Source organism: Cryptotermes secundus, unplaced genomic scaffold (assembly GCF_002891405.2).
Source record: "Cryptotermes secundus unplaced genomic scaffold, Csec_1.0 scaffold46, whole genome shotgun sequence".
Classification (NCBI taxonomy): domain Eukaryota; kingdom Metazoa; phylum Arthropoda; class Insecta; order Blattodea; family Kalotermitidae; genus Cryptotermes; species Cryptotermes secundus.
In genome coordinates, this window is record NW_019726221.1 from 284048 (window position 1) to 307763 (window position 23716).

A 23716-nucleotide genomic window follows, 5' to 3' on the forward strand; every position below is an offset into this window, starting at 1 on the left:
CCTCCGTGGCTTTAGTCCGCAAGCGAAATATACCAACCGAGCGACCGCCGCTTGTCGGCGAAGTTAATGCCAATGAGTATTATTATTATATTATTATTATTATTATTATTATTACCGGTAAATGCAGTGTATGGGAGAGCGGGGTAAAGTCCACCATTCTTGACCTCGGCAATATATGGAGATTTGTGGGGAGCTTCATATTCAAGCCGCATTAATCGCAGGGAAAGAGCCCACGGTAGCTAGTGAATAAGAGGCTGAGTGGCCCTAGAGCCGGTCTGGACACTTTGTAATACAGATAAATCTCCTGTCCCACACGGAATCGAAGCCCAGCTGTCCAGCCTGAAGCCCAACGCTATACCGACTGAGCTATCCCGGCTCTATTATTATTATCATTATTATTATTTAGTTTCCCTAGATTAGCATTACATATTAAACTTATGAAATTAAGAAATTATGCCATTTTCGCTTTCTACAGAGGTTTCCTTCTTCACGTTAGCTATTTAACGACGATCACTATCGAGAATTACAGCGTTGATAGCAGGATGAACAAGTAATGTGGGGTAGTTGGTGGAACAAGAATTTGCAGAGGAAACTGGAGTACTCGGAGGAAACCAGTCCCAGTTCAACTTCGTCCACCACAAATCCCGCATGGAGATCGAACCCAGGCCGTCTAGTGGGAAGCTGGCAACTAACCGCGCGAGCTATGACACTGCCACAGCGATTTCGAAATGCTTGCGATAATATAATTTTAGCTGGAATATGATAACAAGAACATTACAGATTTCAAGGAATGACTGTCATAACAAGTATCAAACAACCACTGCTATGCTGGAGCGAGAGCTTCCAAGATATGAAATCTCTTGTGTATTCAGTACTGTTATACAAACTGCTGGAAGAAGCAGTGTGTTATATTGCAGACACTTCAGAAAATGAAACACTGTTCACACACGCAGTCTGTAGGGAAGCGTTTCGTTATACACAACAGCAGGTGATACCTTATGAAGGCTTTGGCTGGTCGCAGTAGGCTTCTCACTATGACGGCCCAGGTTCAATCACAGATCACTCATGTGGGATATGTCGTGGAATAAATGGAGGAATTGGAGAGCTTTTCTCCGGATACTTCCGCTTTCCCTAGCAATTCACATTCCTTTCAGCTATCGTCCAGGGCTACTGAATTTGGTCATTTTCGGCCCAAGTACTGAGGGACTCTGATCCCACCCGAAGAATAGTACATAGTACATATTACTTACTTATGGATCAGAGCCCTTCCTGAGGAGAAGCCAATTCTGCATCCACTGAAGAATCTCCCAGCATTTTATGGAACCCGAAGGTTCATTACCGTGTTCACAACAGCCCTCCACTGGTCCCTATCCTGAGCCACATCAATCCAATCCATATCATTCCATCCTATCTCTCTAAGATCCCTTTTAATATTGTTCACCCACCTACACCTTGGCCTTCCCAGTGGTCTTTTTCCTTCTGGTTTTCCCACCAATACCCTATATGCATTCCTCTTCTCCCCCATTCGTGCTACATGCCCTGCCCACCTCATCCTCCTTGACTTGATCATTCTAATTATACTTGGAGAAGAGTACAAGAGTAAGTTTTGATACAGGCTGGTTTTAATTTCGGTTGTCTGATTTCTGATCAAGATAATATGTAACACATTTAAAGGATGTACTTGCCAGTGGCTATCATTAGCCGATTAACGGTTCCACTAAGACACTTTCACATGTGTTACGAACCTGGATACTATAGAAGAAATGCAATGAAACAATGGAAACATAAACGGCTCTGCAGACTTCCGGTACAATATATGTGATATGTTTAGTGCAAAACTTCGCTAACTTCTGAGACATCACGCTGCGCAATCCCGTGACAGTCAACCGACGTTTTAGAGGAATATATCCCTCCACCTTCAGGGTCCACGAGCAAGCCATACAAAAATCTAGAGTGGAGCAGGCAGCAAGCAGAGTTATCTTGTTCGTCTTACTCAATCCTGAATATGGAGGCGACATCATCATCCGAAACGTCGAATGACTTTCATCAAACTATGAGCAATTATATCTTACAAGACAGAATTCTTCATAGCCACAGCTGTGATAACCTCAACATTTGTTAACTTTCGTTCTCCTCTTGTGTACAACATAATTTAAAGACTTCCGCACGGTTAAGTAATTTAATCTGATTCAATGTGAAGCCAGGATAACTCAGCGGTGACTAGGCTACGGACTGGACTGCCTGGAGTTCCATTCCCAACATGGCAAGATTTTTTCTTCTATACAGAACCCAGATTTGGCTCTGGGACACATCCAGCCTTCTACACAACGGGTGCAGGGCTTCTTCCCCGAAAGTAAAGCGGTCGGGCCGCGAAGCTGACCACTCACCTCCGTCCAGTACTGAACGTTAAGAATGCATGCAGCTATACCTCCTATAAAAATGCTAAGAGGCAACTTTACTTTGACCTTCGAAAAACAACAGCATCTCATATGATGTGAGCTTCATTATGCACGAAACAATACAATGGAATACAAGGATTCGTAACCAACTTTAATACACATTTCTGTCACTCGGCTAGACAAAATCAAAATTAGGCCTGAGCATGTATGCATAATGATCGAGGGGGCCGTTAGTGGCTGGCTTCCCAACCAAGGTCAGGTCATGTGGGATCTGTGGTGAACGAAGTGGCACTGGGGCGGGTTATTACTTCGGTTTCCCCTGAAGGCCCGTCCACATTACTCGTGCGTCAGTAGCTTACTGCTGCCGGAAAATCAGGATCTGGGGCTGATATCTGTTATGAAGAAATGCGAAGGCTTTGTATGCAGACCAGTTTGGGCGTCCACTTCGTCAGCTCCGGATCCTGATTTTCCGGCAGCAGTAAGCTTCTGACGCACGAGCACGAGTAATGTGGACGGGCCTTGACAATTTCATCGACTCCTCCACATTCATCTTCATCATCATCATCATCATCATCATCATCATCCGGGGCTGGTACAATAGTGACCGATGTACCAAGTGAACTCAAGGATCACTGCCCTCGAAAAAAATAAACGAAGAACTAGTGATGGAGTGAGGGTTGTTTTTACAACGTTCTGTCGCGACTTTTATCAGTACACCATTACAGACTGTCGTCAGAAATCAGCTGCGACGAAGTAGTTCACATCCGTCAGGACAGTCCGTCCGACAACCTTGGGAGTAAGAAGTATGTTGACCTGTGAAGCACTGAAGTGGAGGTATGCCAATGCCGTACAATTTACACCTTCGAGGTCGTCATTTCACGTACCCAGTCCATCTACCTTACGAACCAGGATGCGTCATACCTCATGTACACAACCTTACGGAAGAAAAGTCCTGTGTAAATATAGGTGTATGACTACCGGGAGCATCCAGAAACTTTATAACGATGACACGACGGTTTATGTCACCAATTGACGAAGACACGCCCTCATTCTCGTAGTAGGCGGAATATATCAAAAGAAAACAAACATGATTTAAGAAAATGCGGAAGCACAGGAATCACAACTATGGCTATTAACCGTGAAATTTTCTCTCTGGATTCCTGTTAACTGTCCGCAAGTCGTCTTGTCTCCGGCCATATTTACACCCACCATTCCATAACTGGTAGCGGTTCCTGCTTCCCATCCAGGATCTCGACACTTGGAACTATTTCCCATGAATATTACTATTAATTTCATGACTAAGAACTAATTTTAAATTGTGGCGATTTGATTAAGAGTGATATTTTGGTTTAGAAGCGAGCATCGATACGATTTCTAACAACGATTAGGACCAGAATCGTAAAACACCGAATCTTCAATACAATACAGTGTAAGCAGAAGCCTGTTTTCAACGTGGAATCTTAAATGAAACAGTTTTACTAGAAGCCTATTTTTAACACGGAAACTTACATACAATACTCTTAATGTCTTTTGTATTGTTGTATTGTTGACGGATACTCTAGTAAAAAGGATGACGCCTCAATACGTGATGCTAAAATATAATATTGATAGAACATCCTATCTGAAACTAGACTCAGTAATGCCACGGACTTACTTACTTACTTACTCATGAAGCTGAGCCCTTCTGGAGGAGCCGCCAATTCTGCAGCTACTCAAGAATTTTCCAGCATTTTATGGAACCCGAAGGTTCATTACCGTGTTCACAAGAGCCCTCCACCGGTCCCTATCCTAAGCCAGATCAATCCAATCACACCATCCCATCCTATCTCTCTATTCTCTTAAAATGGTCCCTATCTATCAGATCTCTTGCTCTATTCATCTTTCCTTTAGCTCCACAGATTGGCCCAAAGGCCTGGCGGGGAGAAGTCTGGAATATGAAATGGCTAACAAAAATCTGTGTGAAGGGAAGTGGGGCTCCATCGTCTTCAACCCGTGATTACATCTACGCAAAGTTCCAACAAGATCAGAAAAGCCTAAATGCACAATTCAAGAATGGTGGATTGGAAGACGAAACAGCCACACCGATCTCTGGACCTTAGCCAGCAATTTTACATACGTAACTGCGTAAAACCAACGATGTCGAAAATGAAAACAGGCCTGGATCACATGAAAGGTACTGCGACTGTAATCCCCCATGTTGTCAGTCCAGTATTTCAAGCACGCACGTGTACGAACGGGGAAATGGAGCTTACAGTGAACTTCACGAACAATACACGTGAAGTGGTACACGGCTTCTCCTTAAGTTCTTGTTTCGTCATTCTTTCTAATTCAAAGTAAAGTAAAAAAAGTAAAGCTATCCCTGTAACAGGCCGTGAAGGCCCATTAGGTTGTTTAAAACCTGGTATAAACCAATTACAAATCGATCTGAATATGTAAAAATTTCTGATCTGAATGTGGTAAGCCTACAATCAAAGGTATGCATGACATGTCGACTACGTACAAACTCCGTGGACAGTAGTCCGCCAGCGAACTATATCGACAGAGCTACCGACGCTTGTCGGTGAAGTTAGTGCTAACTTTAGCGGATGGAGGGTGTCGCGTGGTCAGCGCAACGGATCCCAACGGCCGTTAATCTCGGTTTTCTAGACCTGAGCCAACTATTTCCATGAAATAGCTCTTAATTATCCTCACAGGGCTGAGCGGACCAGCAATAATAGTAGTTTGTTATGAACTGCATAATATGAGCAAGTAAACTGTGAAATGGTAGACAATTAACGAGAACGCCCATCACAGAGGTCGCGCTCATTAATAAGTGTTCTGTTTTTGACAGCTCGAACACCGGGGTCTTGAATTTGAGTACCAGTGGGGGGGCCATGTAAGTATGAGTATATTTTTCTGTAATTTGTATTGTCCTGTGTATTCGGAGGCCTTCGATGGACCTATTTCCCATCCATGGAGCTCTCCTAATTGTCTATATGGCCCATAAAATCTTCTGGCCTCTGGGTCGTGTCAGTTCAATTCAGGATCTGTCCCCATAATCAGGGCCTGATGTCATATCAAACCCTAATGATGATCCCTGAAACGTCAGCAGTTTGTAACCTACTGACCAGTCTGATAGCCCAGAGGATATTATCAACTTCGGCTGCTGCGAAACCTTCAGATCTTACATGTCCATAGCTCACACAGAATTTCTGGGTTACATGTCTATAATTGTTCCTCTGCTTAATTAATTATGCACTATGCCATAAAGACGCATGGGGTAACGGAGATACAGTTTCACCATTCTTGACCTCGGTATTAGATGAAAGTGAGCGGTCAGCTCCACGCCCCGCCCGCTTTACCATCCCCTCCCGGAAACGGTCTTCGGTACCCCTTGAACTGGTGACGATGGGCCCCAGTGCTGGCCTGAACGACGTAAAATAAAGAAAAATCTCTTGATCCTGCCGGGAATCGAGCTCCTGCCGTGTTTCCAGTAACCATACCGACTGTGACATTCCGGCTCCTTTCAGTAAGATTCATATTTTCATAAATCCTTTTTAAACTGGATCACGTCCGAAGGCCTAAATCGTAAAATTGAACGAAGTTATACTAGTGAGTGCAGCGATTATAGCAGTCGGTGACCACCCGGACAAGCAGCAAACTGTGTTCCAGGATGAATATTTAAATTGTTTTCGAAAAATAAGAACCGGTTATATTGCGATTATTAATTCAAAGAGTTAAATTCTGGAATAGTATGTGCCCTTTGTTCTACCGAATATCAAAGTCACATTTCTTTGGCCGGGTATACAGGGTCCCGTAAATCTATATGAAAAAACACAGACAACCGCGGCGCATGCGCACACAGTAAATGAGTGCAGACTGCTAGGCCTATATATGCCATAGGAAGGGCTAAGTTAACATGAAGAGTGAATACAACCTCCGTATTTCATCACCGACAACTTATCTAACCACTTCGAAAGCTGCGAAGACTTCCATACGGAATTAACACCTTCAATTCTTGATTAAACATTTGAATATAAAAAAAAATCGGTGGGCGTTTTCAACTTTGCTCAATGCTTCTTAGCTCATGGTCCTTTATTTACCTCAACTGCCTTTAATCCATTGGTTTGTATCTCCATCTCTCTTTTAGCAAACTCCTTTCTGTTCCTCTCGACCAAAAATACGGTCCTCTCTTTCTCTGCTGTAGCAAAGGGGAAATTTTCTCCCAGTGTTGTCGAGCAGGGGGGAAGCCCGTACTGTTCCAAAGGGACGCTCCTAAAACCGGTCAATACAACAACCCTCCCCCCTCCAGGCAAGGCTTCAAGCCCTATTCGCACCCAACGAACCTAAGGGACAGATTAGTCTGACATCGACAGAACGCGGAACCGTTGTAAAATATAGGAACACAGCTGTACAGCCGCCATTGCTCCGCCTTTCACGTAACCAAGCAATGAAACTGTATTCAGAAAAAGCTTACAAATTTATAAAATACAACTTACTCTGTCAGCCAGCTAATGGCGCCTACATAACTAACTCCATGGAGCTGAGCCTTTCTTGAGAAGCCGTTATCCATGCAGCTACTGAAGAATTTCCCAACATTTTATGGTTCATTACAGTGTTCACAAGAGCCCTCCACCGTTCCTTAACCTAAGCCAGATCAATCCAGTCCATACCACCCCATAACAAGACCTGGACATTGAAATGCCACTTTCTGAAGACATCCAAAAATTCTGTTTAGACGCAAATTAGCATGATCATTAAACAGTGCTCTTTCTTGAAACTAACATGAAGTCTAGGGCGATATTTGTTTGTAGTCCCTAGTAGCGTCTGAACTCATGGAATGGCTATCATGAAACCTTCTACAACGGACTGTCTCCGTCAAATGGATCAAAATATATAACTGGGTGCTATGCTGTACGAATACGGAAACTAGTTAGGCGGTGCCTTATGTTGTACAGAGATAACTAACATGGTGTATGTGCCAACTGAAATCTGTCTTCGAACTAATGGACAGACTGCGTATACAAACAAAAAGCAACTCTGTGGCCTGTTGTCCGCAATCGAACTATACCGACCGAGCGACCGCCGCTTGCCAGCGAAGTTAGTGCCAAATTTTGCGGATAGAGGGTGTCACGTGTTCAGAGCAACGGATCCCCACGACCGTTAATCTCAGTTTTCTAGATCGGAGCCGCTATTTCCTTGAAATATCTCCTTAATTAAACCTCAAGAAGCTCAGTGGACACCGTTCCAGACCCACACCTTCTCAGAAAATCTGGTAGCACCGGTAATGGAACCCGGGACCTCTGGATCTGTAGCCAGGAACTCTGACCACTAGACCACAGAGGCGGTCTCAGACTGCGTATACGCGACTAATTTTAAGAATTGGAGTCAAAAAGTATCCGCAATCTTGGAATATTTCCCTACGATTGGTAACACCGCTGAGACGTGGTCTTGCTTTAGTTCAAGATTAGACGGTGTCGTGCTGCGAAGAGTGGTTCGGCTGTAGTCCGTGTGAGTGCGGCATAAAAGATGGCTGCTCCGCCACAGGTTTGAACCAAGGACGAGCAACGTGCTGTGGCCTGTAGGAAAGAAAGAGGCGGAAATCCACTGACGACTGGTTGCTTAGTATGGACAAAACTTTTTGAAGAGTTTGCAAGTGGATCGAAATGTTTCAAACCAGCAGAACCAGTGTTGACGCAAACAGGTCCCCCACCGCCAAATCATCCTGGTGCAAACCTCTACTGCAGCAGCCATCTTAGGCACAAGAGAATCGAACCACACTCGCACCATGCCAAGGTCTGACCTTGAGCTACAGCATGACCAGGCCTCAGCAGAGCTGCCAATCATACAACGAAAATATCCCAATGTTGAGGAAACTTTCGCAATCTCCCTTGTACTTTACGGTGATGATGTAAATGCAAATATAAACTGTGAATGGGAACATTCTTATGAGCACAAACCGGGACAGAGCGAATGTTGATGTTCAGATTTGACGGTACCACTGCACCGACACATGGATATCTATCGCTAACTAAAAAAGAACCGCCGGCGGCCTGTTTAACCAGCGTTGCTCTAGCGTTATCTCAGACTTACTTATCCATCCTTTTAAATTTAAGGACTTCGTTCAGAACAACATGGGATAAAAAGCAAGGTTTTCTTTTTCTATTCTGGGCAAGGAAGAGCAAAAAATTACTCTTCTAGTTCGATATATTCATAAAACTACTAATCGGTTCAGCGCTGTAAGAAAATTGAGACATGAAACTTCATTGGTTCAGAGTCCTTATTAAACAGCTGGACTACATGGTGTTCTAGGGGCCGCGCCATAGCTCAAGCGGTTAGTCGCTGGCTTCCCACCGCGGCGGCCCGGGTCTGTTCAAGTGGGATTTGTGGTGGACAAAGTGGCGCTGGGGCTGGTTTTCTCCGAGTACTTCGGTTTCCCCTGCCAATCTTCATTCCACCAATTGCTCCACAATCACCCTCACCTATCATCTGGGGCTGGTACAATAGGCCAGAAGTGGCCGCAGTACAAGGGACTTAGTCCCACCCCACTAGCATTAAAAATGATGTTCTACATTCCTCTGTAATAACTGTGTTATAACCTAGAACAGTAAAGGCCATATTAAATTGCGAAAATACAGTTTAACAGAAAAAACTACTTCATTAGCACTTACTACTTTTTAGACTGCTAAGTCTGATATATAGCCGGTCACGGTAGCCGAGCGGTCTAAGGCATGCACTGTCTTCGCTCGCTCGGAAGCCGGGATCGTGGGTTCGAATCCCACTCAGGGCATGGATGTTTAGTTTGTGTGTGTGCGTTTTTCTGTGTTTGTGTACAGGTAGAGGCCTTGCGACGAGCTGATCACCCGCCTAAGGAGTCCTACCGTATGTGTAAGATCTAGAAAAACCGAAGTGAACGGAGTTCATGGAGGTAGGCCTAGGCCCACTGGGGCTGTAGTGCCAAGGAAAAAAAAAGTCTGATACATCTGGGAGGAGCGTGGGACTCAAACGTTTCTGTTCACATGAAGGGAGTTTCAGATAAAAGTGTCCGGGAATCGCCGAACTAGGAGACAGGACCCTAAACATTTACTGTTGTAAAAGCCTCAAATCTCATATCTGAAGTTACTGGTTGGTTCAGTGATTGCACAAATGGTCCTTCAAGGACTGTACCATTAGATGAATCGATAAAAACGCATGGAGTGACACAGCACTTATTTAGCGGATCCACGCCAATGGAGCTCTGCCACGCCCTCCTGCCCTGCAGCAAGCACATGCGGCCTGCGTGAACATCGACGGCTTAGCAGGATGTGGCCTCAACCATGCCGACTTGGCGAGGTACTCGGTACCTAGCTCAATGGAACCAAGTTCTTATTGGGAAGCCATCAGTCGCCCTGCTACTCAAGAATTTCAAAAAACATTTTAACATGAGCCCTCCACTGGTCCATATCCTGAAACCAGATCACTCCAGTCCATCCCATTATCTAAAATCCATCTTAATATTATCCTCTTACCTACGTCTACGTCCTCCCAGAAGTTTCGTTATTTCTAGTTTTCCCATTAAAACCCTTTATGCGTTCCTGTTCTCCCCATACGCGCTACACGGCTTGCCCATCTCATCCTCCATGACTTGATAGTTCTAATTATGGGGAAGAATTCACTCCATGAAGGCCCCCATTATGTACATTTATCCAACAACCTCTATCACTTTATCCCTCTTCGGTCCAAATATTCTCAAACACCCTCAGTCTATGTTGTCTTCCCTTAATGTCAGAGACCCAAGTTTCACGTCCATACGAAAACTACAGGCAAAATTATCGTTTTGTATTTTAATTTTTAGGATTTTTGGCAGTCTCAAACCACAACAGAACAATATTACGACCATTTCACGGAGCTTATATTCGTTCTACGGATGCCATTCTATGGATATTTTTTTCCCCCTTGGCACTACAGCCCCAGTGGGCCTAGGCCTACCTCCATGAACTTCTCCGTTCACTTCGGTTTTTCTAGATCTTAGACATTCGGTAGGACTCCTTGGGCGGGTGATCAGCTCGTCGCAAGGCCTCTAATTCTATGTACCTCGTATATGGCAACCGGAACTGTTTCTGGAGAAACATCTTTCTAGTGCTTTGCTCAGAGACATGGCAAAGATCACAACAAAATCAGCTAGTGCAATACACTACAGCCGGTCACGGCAGCCGAGCGGTCTAAGGCATGCACTGTCTTCGCTCGCTTGGAAACCTGGATCGTAGGTTCGAATCCCACTCAGGGCATGGATGTTTAGTTTGTGTGTGTGCGTTTTTCTGTGTTTGTGTACAGGCAGAGGCCTTGCGACGAGCTGATCACCCGCCCAAGGAGTCCTACCGCATGTGTAAGATCTAGAAAAACCGAAGTGAACGGAGAAGTTCATGGAGGTAGGCCTAGGCCCACTGGGGCTGTAGTGCAAAGGAAAAAAATATACACTGCACGACAGACGAACACAAAAATAAGGGTATTAAATAATTCAACTTAATCTCGACGTTATGCAATCTCGCTACTAACAGAATCGTAAAATAGCAAATAAAGAAGGCAAATACCCGTTAAAATATTTCATGAGGATAAAAACAACCCTTTATTTAGACTGTTATATATGTATGCGAATGAAATTAAAAGATATGATCACTTTATGTGACTGAACACCGAGACAGACGGTCCCATAAGAGCAGGCACAAGCCACTAGTAAAGCCAGATTTTCATATTCTATACTGCTTCCTACTGCTACATGCAGTTAGAAAGGAGAACTGAAGAAGGAAACACTCGCTGCTTCTGCCAGACTCACCGCGGATGTCGGGAGGTCTGCCCATAGGGTTTTAAGACGTCGAGGCTCCCACATTTTCTAGACAGTCGGCCTCTATATATAATTCCAAGGTTAAGAGTACGTGGATCTATAACTCCAACTTCCTATATGTCTTCATAGCGAGGTGCATAATTAATTAAGCAAAACTTTACCTTCATCTTTACACTCACAAAACCGTTCACACAATCAATCAAAACGCCTCCTTTAGGAGACCTTGCATCGCCGATTGCATCTATAATTGTTCGTCTCTAAGGAGTGGTTTGAAAAACACATAAACCTACTGAAAAATTGTGAATACTTTTTCAAAATTCACAGAGAATCAAGGAAGTAACCATCTCTAGGAGAGACCTGAAGTTCTCAAGGCGGTGACTATAATTCGTGACGCCATGTAGTCTGGTAGGCGCTTACTGGTGTTTCAGAAAAAAGCACTGCCTCCATTTTCAGGGTTGAAGAGTAAGCAGAACAAACAATCTGGGACCAGAGGGGTTTAAAGGAAAGGCAACAAGACTGTTCCAAAAATTAAAATTATTCTGCAAGAAAATCTCAGGTTCATCTAAATGCACTTTTTTCAAAATGCAACTTTTATAAATGAACGAAGCATGACACAGCATTTGAGTGAGGTCACAATTTCGCAGTCACAAAGCTGAAGAACCTCTGCTTCTTTGCAGTCACATCCAATGATACAACCACGAAAAGATTTAGTTAAAATAAAAGGATTTTACACGGCCTTATCTGACTTATGAATATAATACACACCAAAATAATCTACACTGTAGAGAACTGGAGAGAAGTAGGTAAGGGGGCGTTTACAATGCAACCAAGCTCCGGTGCATTGCAAGGCTAACGTGGAATAAAAGTGCCAGCTCACTAACTCATGGAGATGAGCCCTTCGTGAGAAGCTGCCAATTGTGTAGCTACTTCAGATTTTTCAAGTAGTTTACGAAACCCGAAGGTTCACAAGAGCCCTACAGCGGTCCCTATCCTGAGCCAGATCAATTCAATCCATACCATCCAGTCCTATCTCTCTAAGATACATTTTAATATTGTCCACCCACCTACGCCTTGGTCTTCCCAGTGGTCTCCTTCCTTCCGGCTTTCCCACCAATATCCTATATGCATTTCTCCTCTCCCCCATTCGTGCTACATGCTCGGCCCACTTCATCCTCCTTGACTTGATCATTCTAATTATACTTGAGGAAGCGCACAAATTATGAAGCTCCTCATTATGCAGTTTTCTCCAACCTCCTGTCACTTCATCTCTCTTCGGTCCAAATATTCTGAACACCCTCAGTCTATGTTCCTCCCTTGAAGTCAGAGACCAAGTTTCACTCTCATACAAAGTCACAGACAAAAATATAGTTTTGTATATTATAATTTTTATGTTTTTAGACAGCAGACGAGAAAACACAAGGCTCTGAACTGAATGGTAATAAGCAGGGCCCGGATTTTGATGACATGTCATCTTTTTGTCCTTGTATCCCATGCAATGCTCTTAAATATATAAATCTCGGATATGAGCTGCTGGATACAGAAATGTAAATTTTATATGTAATTTTTTGTCATTTTTAGGTTTAAGGTCATTTTTTCATTTTGGGGGGTAATTTTTTGCTAAATTTTTGGACTTTTAAGGGTATTTCTTGTCATTTTTGGCCATTTTAGGGAATTTTTCTTCATATGTTTTCTGAAATGTGAATAACATGGAAGCGAAGTGTTCTTTCTCTTTCTCCTTTAGGTCATTTTCTGGATTTTTTCGGGCACTTTATAGGTCATTTTTTACATATTTTCAGGTCATCAAAATCCGGGCCCTGCACATTACATTTTTGGGTCATATTTTTGGTAATTTTCTGGATTTCTTCGGTCATTTTTTAAATATTTTCAGGTCATCAAAATCCGGGCCCTGCACATTACATTTTTGGGTCATATTTTTGGTAATTTTCTGGATTTCTTCGGTCATTTTTTAAATATTTTCAGGTCATCAAAATCCGGGCCCTGCACATTACATTTTTGGGTCATATTTTTGGTAATTTTCTGGATTTCTTCGGTCATTTTTTAAATATTTTCAGGTCATCAAAATCCGGGCCCTGGTAATAAGCATTACCCGAGTTCTATCTCCTCTTAATTTCCTCCTGAATCAGGTTTTGATTTGTTATCATCGTTCCTAAATATCTGAACTGTGCCACATTTTCAAAACATCTGTTACCTTTCTTCATGCCCTGATATTGCTATGCATTTTGGTGACGAGATACCAACATATACTTAGTTTTCTGTGTGTTTACTTCTAGACCAATCTCCTTACTAGCGTCAATTAAAGGGAAACTGCTTTAGAATGTGTTCTGGTGGTAGGCAGGCCTCCTTTCGTCTTCCTTTTCACTTAACGAAAAGCGAAAGTAATTTAAAATCGTATTTTAAACACACGAAAAAAAAAGTATAACTGAAAGCACTATACAATTATTGACATTTTTGACATTACCGATCGTCTTAGTTTTTTATTTAAAACAGTGTTTCGGAGACTGGAATCTGCCTCCGTCCGCAGATAAAAAGCCTACCCTATCTGCTGAGCCCAACAAACAGGATGTTTCTGATTTTCCAGCGATTCGGCACACACTGCGGTTACCATCTTCAGGATTTCAGATTCGGGTAAATTTGCAGCTAATCATCGCGTTCGCCAACACATCCGTTCTTGGTTCCGGGCCCCGTGGCACCCAACGGTGACATTTTTATGTCTGACGACAGAGACTCAACTACACAGGATTTAGGGTGTGGGGTCGGGAAGCCCTCTGGTAGTGGGCACTAAGTCGCAGGCGGAGACGCGGCTGTATGAACTGAAGAGAGAGGTGCTATCCTATAGCAGACAAAAACGATTAAGAAAAAAACGGCGACTGAGGGTTTCTTTTTCTTTAGACCTGGTGGCCAAGAAGAAGAGGTTAAGAAAAACATTTTTATGACTCCATGTTTGGGGCAAGATAATGGAAGCGGTTTAGCGACCACGTGGCACTAAGAAGAGGCAATGAAAGATGTTTCTGCGATCACACGGTATTGAAAGGAAGTTTTGTTTCTTCCTTAGATCACCTGATTGGAACTAATTTGCTTAAAAACCTTCTGGTGGTCATGTGGTTAGGAAAAATTATTAGGACCTCCTTTCCTAACCATGTGACCTATAAATTCTCTTCGGCAAACATTTCCCACTGAAAAAAAAAAAATCTTTCATCGCCTTTTCTCGATACCACGTGGTTGCAAATCCAATTTTCAACACCTATTCTCACAACGGTCTCAGCTCCTGTCTTCTAAGCACGGAACGCAAATATGTTTCTCATTACTTCTCTTCATGACCACCAAAAAAATAAAAAACAAACTCCGTGGCCTGCAATCCGCAAGCGAACTATACCGACCGAGCGACCGCCGCTTGTGGGCGAAGTTAGTGCCAACTTTTGCGGATAGAGGGTTTCCCGTGGTCAGCGAAACGAATGCCCATGGCCGTTAATCTCTGTTTTCTAGCCCGGAGCCGTTATTTCCTTGAAACAGCTCCTCATTTATCCTCATGGAGCTGAGTGGACCCCGTTTCAGACTCACTACTTCTCATAAAATCTGGTAGCGCTGGGAATCGAAACCGGGAACTCTGGATCTGTAGCCAGGAACTCTGACCACTAGACCACAAAGGTCCATCAGGTCTCAAAAAAATATTTTTCGATCAATTCTTTTCTTCAGTCGCGTGGTCGATCCTTACTGGATAGCATCCAGCCCTTCGGTTCTGCTCCACCTCCCACTCTGCGCCCCTTGCCACATCACTACCCCCGAAGATGACAACGGTTATGTTTGCCGAAACGCTGGGAAACCTTCAACATTCTAAGCAGCATACTCCCGACTGCCGGAGTCATACGTTAATTACAAGTATGCCACACCAGTTCTACGCCTTATTCTTTTTGCTGTCTATCACTTATAACTAATTACATGGAGCCGAGTCCTTGAGAAGCCGCCAGTCGCTCAGCTACTCAACAATTTCCCAGTACTTACTTACTTACTTACTTACTTACTTACTTACTTACTCACTCACGGAGCTGGGCCCTTCTTGATGAGCAGCCAATTCTGCAGCTACTCAAGAATTTCCCAGCATTTTATGGAACCCGAAGGTTCATTATCGTGTTCACAAGAGCCCTCCACTGGTCCCTATATTGAGTTAGATCAATCCAATCCATACCATCCCATTCTATCTAAGGTCCATTTTAATACTGTACACCCACCAAAGTCTTGGTCTTCCCAGTGGTCTCTTTCCTTCTGGCTGTCCCACCAATATCCTATATGCATTCCTCGTCTCCCCCATTCGTGCTACATGCCCTGCCCACCTCATCCTCCTTGACTTGATCATTCTAATTATACTTGGAGAAGAGTACAAGTTATGAAAGCTCCTCATTACGCAGTTTTCTCAAACCTCCTCTCATTTCATCTCTCTTCAGTCCACAAGAGTTTCCCAAAATTTTAAATAAATAAATACATATATGGAACAGCCTTTGATACCTATCAATGAAAATTTCATTTACCGTGTAGAAATAATAATACTACTTATTTAACACAAAAGTTCAACTTTCTTCTACGTGTGTTCTACAGCTCAGGTGCTCAAGGACCGTCTGCTGAGATAAGAGTTCATACCAACTGATCCGAGGGCCTTCAGAAAAGTAATGGCAGTGTGCGACGTCCCGCTTAGGGTGTATTAAAGTGTACTTATCGTTTATCGCTCTCATACCTCCTATGAAACGATATAACGCCACCTGGCACTATCCAAGCCACCTGGTCTAGATGAATTACACGGTTATAACCAAAGCAAAAACTGCCAAAATTTTGGGACATTAAATGTGAAATTACAGTCTGCTTTATATATCTAGGGGCCCAAATCCTTTTAGCTCTCTCATCGGAACATCATGCTGGCAACAACAGAAGTTGTAAAAATGAAGCAACACAAGGTCTCCTGAAAGGATTTACGCACACTGCTGCTTTCTTTTCGAAAATCTATCCACGGTTCTCTTTTGACCTCAAATACGTCAAAGCAGGAATATTCCACGTGACAGAGGTTAAATTTTAACTCTTACAAACCTTCGGGGAAAAAGTAAAAAAGTAAAGCTATCCCTGTAACAGGCCGTGAAGGCCCATAGGGTTGTGAGACGTTGAGGGTCCTACACTATCTAGGCAATCGGCTCAAAGATGGCGGGTACTCATTTCTGTTAGGGGCTGAGTAAACCCCAGGACCTAGTGCGGCTGGAAGGATTAGGTCAACTGAATAAATCCAAATGACCTCATCGGGACTTGAACCCGCGACCTTCCGGCTTGTAGCATAGCCCCTCAACCAACTACGCTAGAAACTGTGTCTAATAAATCCAGGGCTTCGAATGCAAAAGGTAATTAAGCAGTACGCCATGAAGATGTATAGATCACATATTCTTGACCTAGACATAAGTTGGACGTAAGCAGGGCTTTGAATGTAACATAGCATTTTGTTATACTGGCTGCATGTAAGCATATTCTTACTTCGATTTGTTAACCACAATGTCTGAATTATCATGCACTATTCGTCGATCATGCGATGCTATCGAACGTTCTGGCTCCCAATTATATAGTATAATTATTTCTTCCTCTTCTTCTACCTTCACGGATTAGGCCCTCTGACCTAATCTGAATCTTAGAAATAGTCGGTGGGATTCCTTTGACGGGTGATCAGCCCGTCGCAAGGCTACTACTCCCTACAGAGAACAACACAAAATAAACGCTTCCGTTCCTCGTGTGGGATTCGAACCCATGATCCCAATGGTTTAGCTGGCGAAGACATTACATAAATTTCTTCCATGCCAAAATTAAAAACAAACAAGTGATGTATTACTACAATTACATAAAAACCAATGCCTATCGAGAGTTCTAAAGTACAGTGACTGAAATCACTGCTGACAAATATCTGTAGCTGTGTGTGAGCTCGAGAGTTTTTCCGTTAAATCATGTTTCTAGGAAAGGCAGAAAATTCTGTGTACGTCGAAGAAAATTCAGCACGAAAATACATGCGAGTTGTGACGAATACGACGCGGCAACTAGATGTCTGGCATGGAACGGGATACGCCCTCTGTGTCCGGAATGCGATACTTTAACATTATGAACACCCGATGGCCTTGGTTTATCTCCGTGTATTTTTTACTTAATCCAAGACTCAGCAGTCGACCTCTCGGCTTTCAGGACTTGGCGGGAGAGGCCACAGCCCAGTTCAAGATCCACGTGCGGCCTCCAAAAGAAAGGACAAAGAATGGTGAAGTAGCAACAGGCTGCAGCTGCCGCCGTCACCAGCACTAGCTCCTGCTGCCATGAGATGTGGCGGGAAAACTCAGCTGTCGTGAATATGCAGACAACCCACAAAAACTGTCATATTTTTTGCGGTGCTGGGTCGAAGGGTGTGGGTCCACGAAAACTGGGTCACTGAACACTAAGACGGCGGATACTCCATATAACTATCTGCCTTACATACCAAACATGTTGGCCGTTCTCAACTCGTCAAATGCCTGGAATTTTAACAACTTAATAGAAAAGACGGTACAGGAAAGAAGAAAAAAGTGTTGCTATACCTGATAGAAAGACAACAATTTCTGAACTTCCCAGGCATTGCATGCTCCAGTGGTACGCAGCTTAATAACCTCTTTCCCGAATTAAATAAAAATTGCAACAAATATTTTAAAATCAATAGCACTCACGAACTGAGAGACATTGTTAAACATTAAGTTAAAAACTTGGACCACGAAGGAAAAAACTTACCTGTATGTGTCCTGAGATGCGCCTTTAGATGAGAACTTTTCCCATAAACCTTGTCACAACCGGTGTAAACGCATTTGTGAGTCTTTTTGATAATCACTGATCTCGTTGATGGCCTACTGGAAGACGAGGAATTCTTGCGTCCCGAAGACAACGCAGCATTTTTGCGTGAGAGCTTGGATGGCAACTGAACCTTTTTATTTAAGTTCGACACAGTCACATTCACATTCACCTCTACATCTTCGTCTTCATCAATCATAAGTTCGTCGCTCTCATCACCTTCCTCGTCATGACTGCTTGGTACATTTGGAACAGGTTCTTGCTTGATACGTGTTAAATCTGTTAAAATTCGGGCTACCATGTAAAGCGAAGACGATTCATTGCTGTTTGCCGTTACAGTGGTACCAGCAACATCCTGTTCCACAAATACGGAAGGAATAGGGGCGTTGACGCTTTCAACAATAACAGCGTGGTGGTGATTATTGTTATTATTATTCACACTTCCACTATGATAATAGCTGCGATCTCTAGTTGCTGCCATAGATCTGTGTGATAAATCTAATGGTACCGGAGTCCAGTTATGGTCTTTGGCATGTGACATAGCCAACAAACACTGAGCGGCGAAATTTATATCTTGATCCATTACTGACGGCGTTAATAATCGAGTAAAATATAATACACGAGTTTACAACACTCAAGCTGTCAGTCGAAGGGCTTTTAGAAGTATTACAGCCCCCGACTAGTATCTTATAGGCGCCACAAAAATAAAATCCAGTTTTCTTTGTTAGAAATGCCCCGTTTCCCGTTCCCCTAACACACCACTAACCTCTCCCAACGTCAACACACTACTAAATTCACCATGTGCTCGTCCCTAACTTTCCACAGGAGCAAGACAGCAGATGTCACATGATCTCCTACGAAGCGCCTATTGGCTGTCACAGACACGAGTCGCGGCAAGATACCGTTGCAAGCGTTGCAAGGGCCATCTACTGCGATCTACTGGTAGTATTTTGTACCGAGCCGCGAATCTTGAATCGCGTAAAAGCCCTTGTGGGTTTAGGAACACGACTGTATTGCAGCTCGGAAGGTCCAAAGTTTTAAAATTCCTTGCATTGAATATTCATAAATTTAGAATATAAGGAAATATTGACATTGTATTCGTCAATAGAACAATGTTCACAGAATTCCTTAGAAACATTGTAAAATCTCAGATAATCGACATCTCAAAATACACAAAAATTTCAGTTTTACTATTATATTTTAGCATCCCATTGTATTGACGTATATTTGCTATAGTATCCGTCGAAAATACAACAATATTAAAGACATTAAGAATATGTCGTTCACTTAAAATGTATTTTGATGCTATGATTGTTAAAATCATTAAAATGTCCATAGGACACTACAGGTATACAACTTTATACACTAATATTGATGTCAAAATTCTTTGGACTGTCTTAATTTTACATGTATTTTCTTAGTTTTTTAGTTTTTCACTACATGTTTCGGCCTCACATGGGCCATCATCTGCATATCGACTGCAAATTTCACCAAAACCTCAGAGACAGATGGTTACAGTGATTGCATAGAACTGCAGTCAACAGCCACTTGAAAATACGGTGCAAGTGGCAGTTTAATTTTAACATATTACTGGAATTACCTATGCTCTTATACACATGCACTCAAAATTACACAGAAATGATTATAAAGTTTCTTTCCTAATATAGAGAAAATAGCGGTTTTATTATTGTCCACTGATTTATGTCCATAATAAATCATCTAAACTGGTATTGACAACCCACCGAACATGTATATTTATTTTACATTCCTACATGCAAGGATTTTCTTCACCTCTCTGTTTTGTTGATATCTTTTCATATCCCAGATACAGAACTCACAAGGTGTAAGATATTTGGATATGCAGGCCACTTCAGAAACACACCTCTCTGAATCCACCTTTGAGGAAATCTTAATCCAGGTAACTGGTAACACTTTTCTTATCCATCCCTTATATTTTACCGAGCATCTGATTGATGGTAGGGATCTTGCAGTTCATCACTATTTGGAGACTACCTCTGAGGAGCAGCCAACATCCTAACCAGCAGATATGCTGGTTCTTTTGCCAGGGTGAAGTAGGTTGACAGTGAAGCAGATTTCCATGCCTTGATGGTGCAAGGCATAGATGTACCTTTACCTTACACTGGGTTATATGTGGGGGGAGAGGACAGTCTAAATATTCCCTCCCACAGATTCCAATTGGGGGCAAGGGTGTCTTTGACTCAAGCAACATTTTATATGAACACAATAAAAAATTGTTCAGATTGAACCCATGTATGTGCATAAAAAGGAAATATCTCATCACCTACAAGGATATTGTTACCATTGTTGTTGTTGTTGTTATTACTCCAGAATTGACTGGTCCATTTTGAGGGCAACTACCTGACACAGGCCAGAGCTGGATAGTTTAGTCAACATAGCAAAAAGCTACTGGCTGGATGGCCTGGATTTGATTCCCAGCACAACAGACAAGACATTTTTCTCTTCTCCAGTGTTCAGGCAGGCTCTGGGGCCTACCCAGGTTCCTGTGCAAAGGTAATAGGGGTAAAGCTGCCAAGATGTGAAGCTGACCACACCTCTATTAGTGCTGAAATACATCTTCATGGTATGGTGCTTATTTACTTAATTACATACCTAACACAGACCATCCTGTAAAGCCTGTTCACAGATGTACATCATATGTCTCTGAAGAACAAATAATTTTCTCATTACTCTACAGTTTCAAAAATAACTGCTTACATCATAATACTACTTTGTAACTTTCCATTTCATTTGTTTTATATTTACACCACTTCTTACTTTCTGTACCCTCATATCCACATATCTCATTTTTGCACTGTGTTGCTGATAAATTGAGAACCAGTAACATACCTACTTTACTATCAGAAACATAAACATAAACATCAGCAAAGGCACAAGGTCAGTTCAACCACAGATTACAGTAGGCATAATTATGTTCCTTGTAGGATAGATTATTCATTTTGCCCATTATGACATCAGTTTGGTACGGGTAGTGTTACACTTTACTACCAAAACTGTGTGCAGCATTATTGATACTTTGACAGAGAACATTTTCCTGATATACTGTAATCAGTGCAAGGAAATAAATTAGATATAGTTATATGGTGATTTACTTCTTGTTCTAACACTAGTGGTAGTTTACATTATTAGGATGGGTTGAAAGAAATTAGTGAACTACCGTATTTTTATGTTGTAGAACAAGATTCACAAGATTCTTTTCAGTCTAACAGAAGAATAGTTTATCATAACTTGGAATGCTTTTGGCATGTTTCTGCACTCTTCTGACACTAAAATTATTGACTCAAATTCAAAATACTGACCATCTGTTTACATTTATTACCACAGGGGCAAAAATTTTGGTAGCATGGACTGCAGCTATGGTCTCCAATGGAAGTATGTGAGTCACTTCTGTACTCAAACTATGTGACAACCAAGTATAGAAAGAAGCCATCACCAAATTCTTCAGTCCTCCTGCAGCAGCTGAGAGTAAACTACACAAGTAGCATGCCTGAAATCATCCATTTTTGATAATTTCTAGGTAGTGAAATCATACATAAATGAGCATACTGAGTTCCAATCTCTTTATTTGCTTCACTTGTCATAAAATAATAGAAAGAAACGGAATTAAATATTGGAAATATAAAATCACATTAAGTATAAATAGAATTGAGGAGTGACATTTGCCAAGGGAAATGTAAAAACAATTTTATTTCAGTAGACTAACAACTTCCATGATGCCACATCCTTTTTGAGAAATCAACAGTTGCCTAGTGACTACCCAAATGACACACACAAATAGGAATGCAGGAGATGATGCTTAGAAAGATCTGTAAAAAGAAAAGATAAATATTTTACTTCACAATATTTCTAACAAGCCAATTGTGCTGAAAATTTTGAAGGTGGAAGGAGGCAGTACAGGTTTATGAATATAACCTATAACTCACAGGTTTTAATATCATCTTTCCATCTGTGCTTAGGTAGTGTTGACCATGATGATCAAAGTAAACCGGAGTAAAACCATGATATTGAAAACTCTTCAAACCCATATTAGTTGACTTTCTTAACCAACTGCACAGTGCCTACATGTTCTGAACAGATGATAAGTATTCAGCTACGAAGCTATTCACAAAAATCATTGTGACCCATAACTGTCACCACAAAAGCCAACCAATGGACCTATCCAGTTTACACCCACTCAACTTATCCTCTCTAGATTGATCACAGAATCATCCACTCATCTGTCTTTCTTCTTGGTGATCTCCGTAGAGATGCATGAATTCACATTTTTACAAATTCAGTAAAGTTTATCAAGTTTACTCTGCTACCAGACAGACCTGAGAAAAACCCAGAAACAAGAATGATACCTAAGTGAACAGAAAAAATATGCCACTGGGCATAACTCATTCATGAGCTAGTACTTACTGAACCTATACTGTACATTTAGTGCAGATTCTGCAAGTTATGTGATCTAGAAAACTGAAATTAACAGCCGTGGGGATTCGTTGCACTGACCACATGATACCCTCTATCCGCAAAAGTTGGCACTAACTTCGCTGACAAGTGGCTGTCGCTCAGTCGGTATAGTTCGCTTGCGGACTAAAAACCACAGTTTGTCTTGTTGTTGTTTTATGTATATGTGAGGGGCCGGAAAGTTTAGTTTGGATATTGGAAAACAATATTATTTGTAACGCCACAAATATAAGGGCACAACTAAAATATTTCTGAATAAACATGTGTTGTAAGTTTTGATTGTGTCCATAATCCTGGCGACATGGAAAGAAGCACTTCTGGCAATAAGTTGGTAAAAAAAAGGTAAAGTTGTCCCTGTGTGTAACTAATTAAGCACTACGCCATGAAGGTGTGTGGGGGAGTGGATATATAGATCCACATTTTCTTGACTTCAGCGCTAGTTGGAGGTCAGTGGTCAGCTTCAAGCACCAGCTGTTTTACCCCCAGAGAAATAGTTCCTGGTACCCATTGGATTTGTTTTAATCATTCCCAAATATCTTAACTGTGCCACATTATCAAAATTATCTGTTACCTCTCTTTATGTCATGATTTATCCTCCATTTTGGTGACAAGACAGTAACATATACTTAGTTTTCTCTGTGTTTACTTCTAGAATCGTCTTCCTTATTAACATCAATTAAAGTTTGTGTGTTCTGCTTTATAGTATCTATATTATAACCCATTAGACTCACATCATCAGCATAGATTAACAGTTGATGTGTAAATGGGAGTACAATGAGACAGTACATCAGCTATTCATAGACTTCAAGAAAGCCTATGATTCAATTAGGAAGGAAGTATTGTACAATATTCTGCTAGAGGTTGGGCCACCCATGAAACTAGTTAGGCTGATTAAAATATGTATGAAACATATATTAAAGTTTGTATAGGTAAACATTTGTCTGACAATTTTCCTACCCAGAATGGTCTAAAACAAGAATATGCCTTAGCACCACTACTTTTCAAACTCCTCTTTAGAATATGCCATTAGGAAGGTCCAGGAAAACCAGGCGGGACTAAAATTAAAGTCAACAAGCATTACAATGGCTAATACTGACTCATGGCAATAACAATGTTGAATCTGGTAATAATATTAAGAAATGTTAGGATTCACATTGATAGGTACAAGTATAAGTGATGGTAT

At 42.0% G+C, this 23716-nt stretch overlaps 1 protein-coding gene across 1 annotated transcript in view; it reads right to left on the bottom strand.

Annotated features, from left to right (window-relative positions):
• Window positions 1-19763, bottom strand: part of LOC111863851 (Krueppel-like factor 9) — a 202732-nt gene extending 182969 nt beyond the window's left edge. Inside the window, exon 1 of the mRNA XM_023850597.2 lies at window positions 17989-19763. Coding sequence (XP_023706365.1) covers window positions 17989-18628 — 640 coding nt within the window. The 5' untranslated portion in view covers window positions 18629-19763. The remainder of the gene's footprint in view (window positions 1-17988) is intronic.
• Between the last annotated feature and the right edge of the window lie 3953 nt (window positions 19764-23716).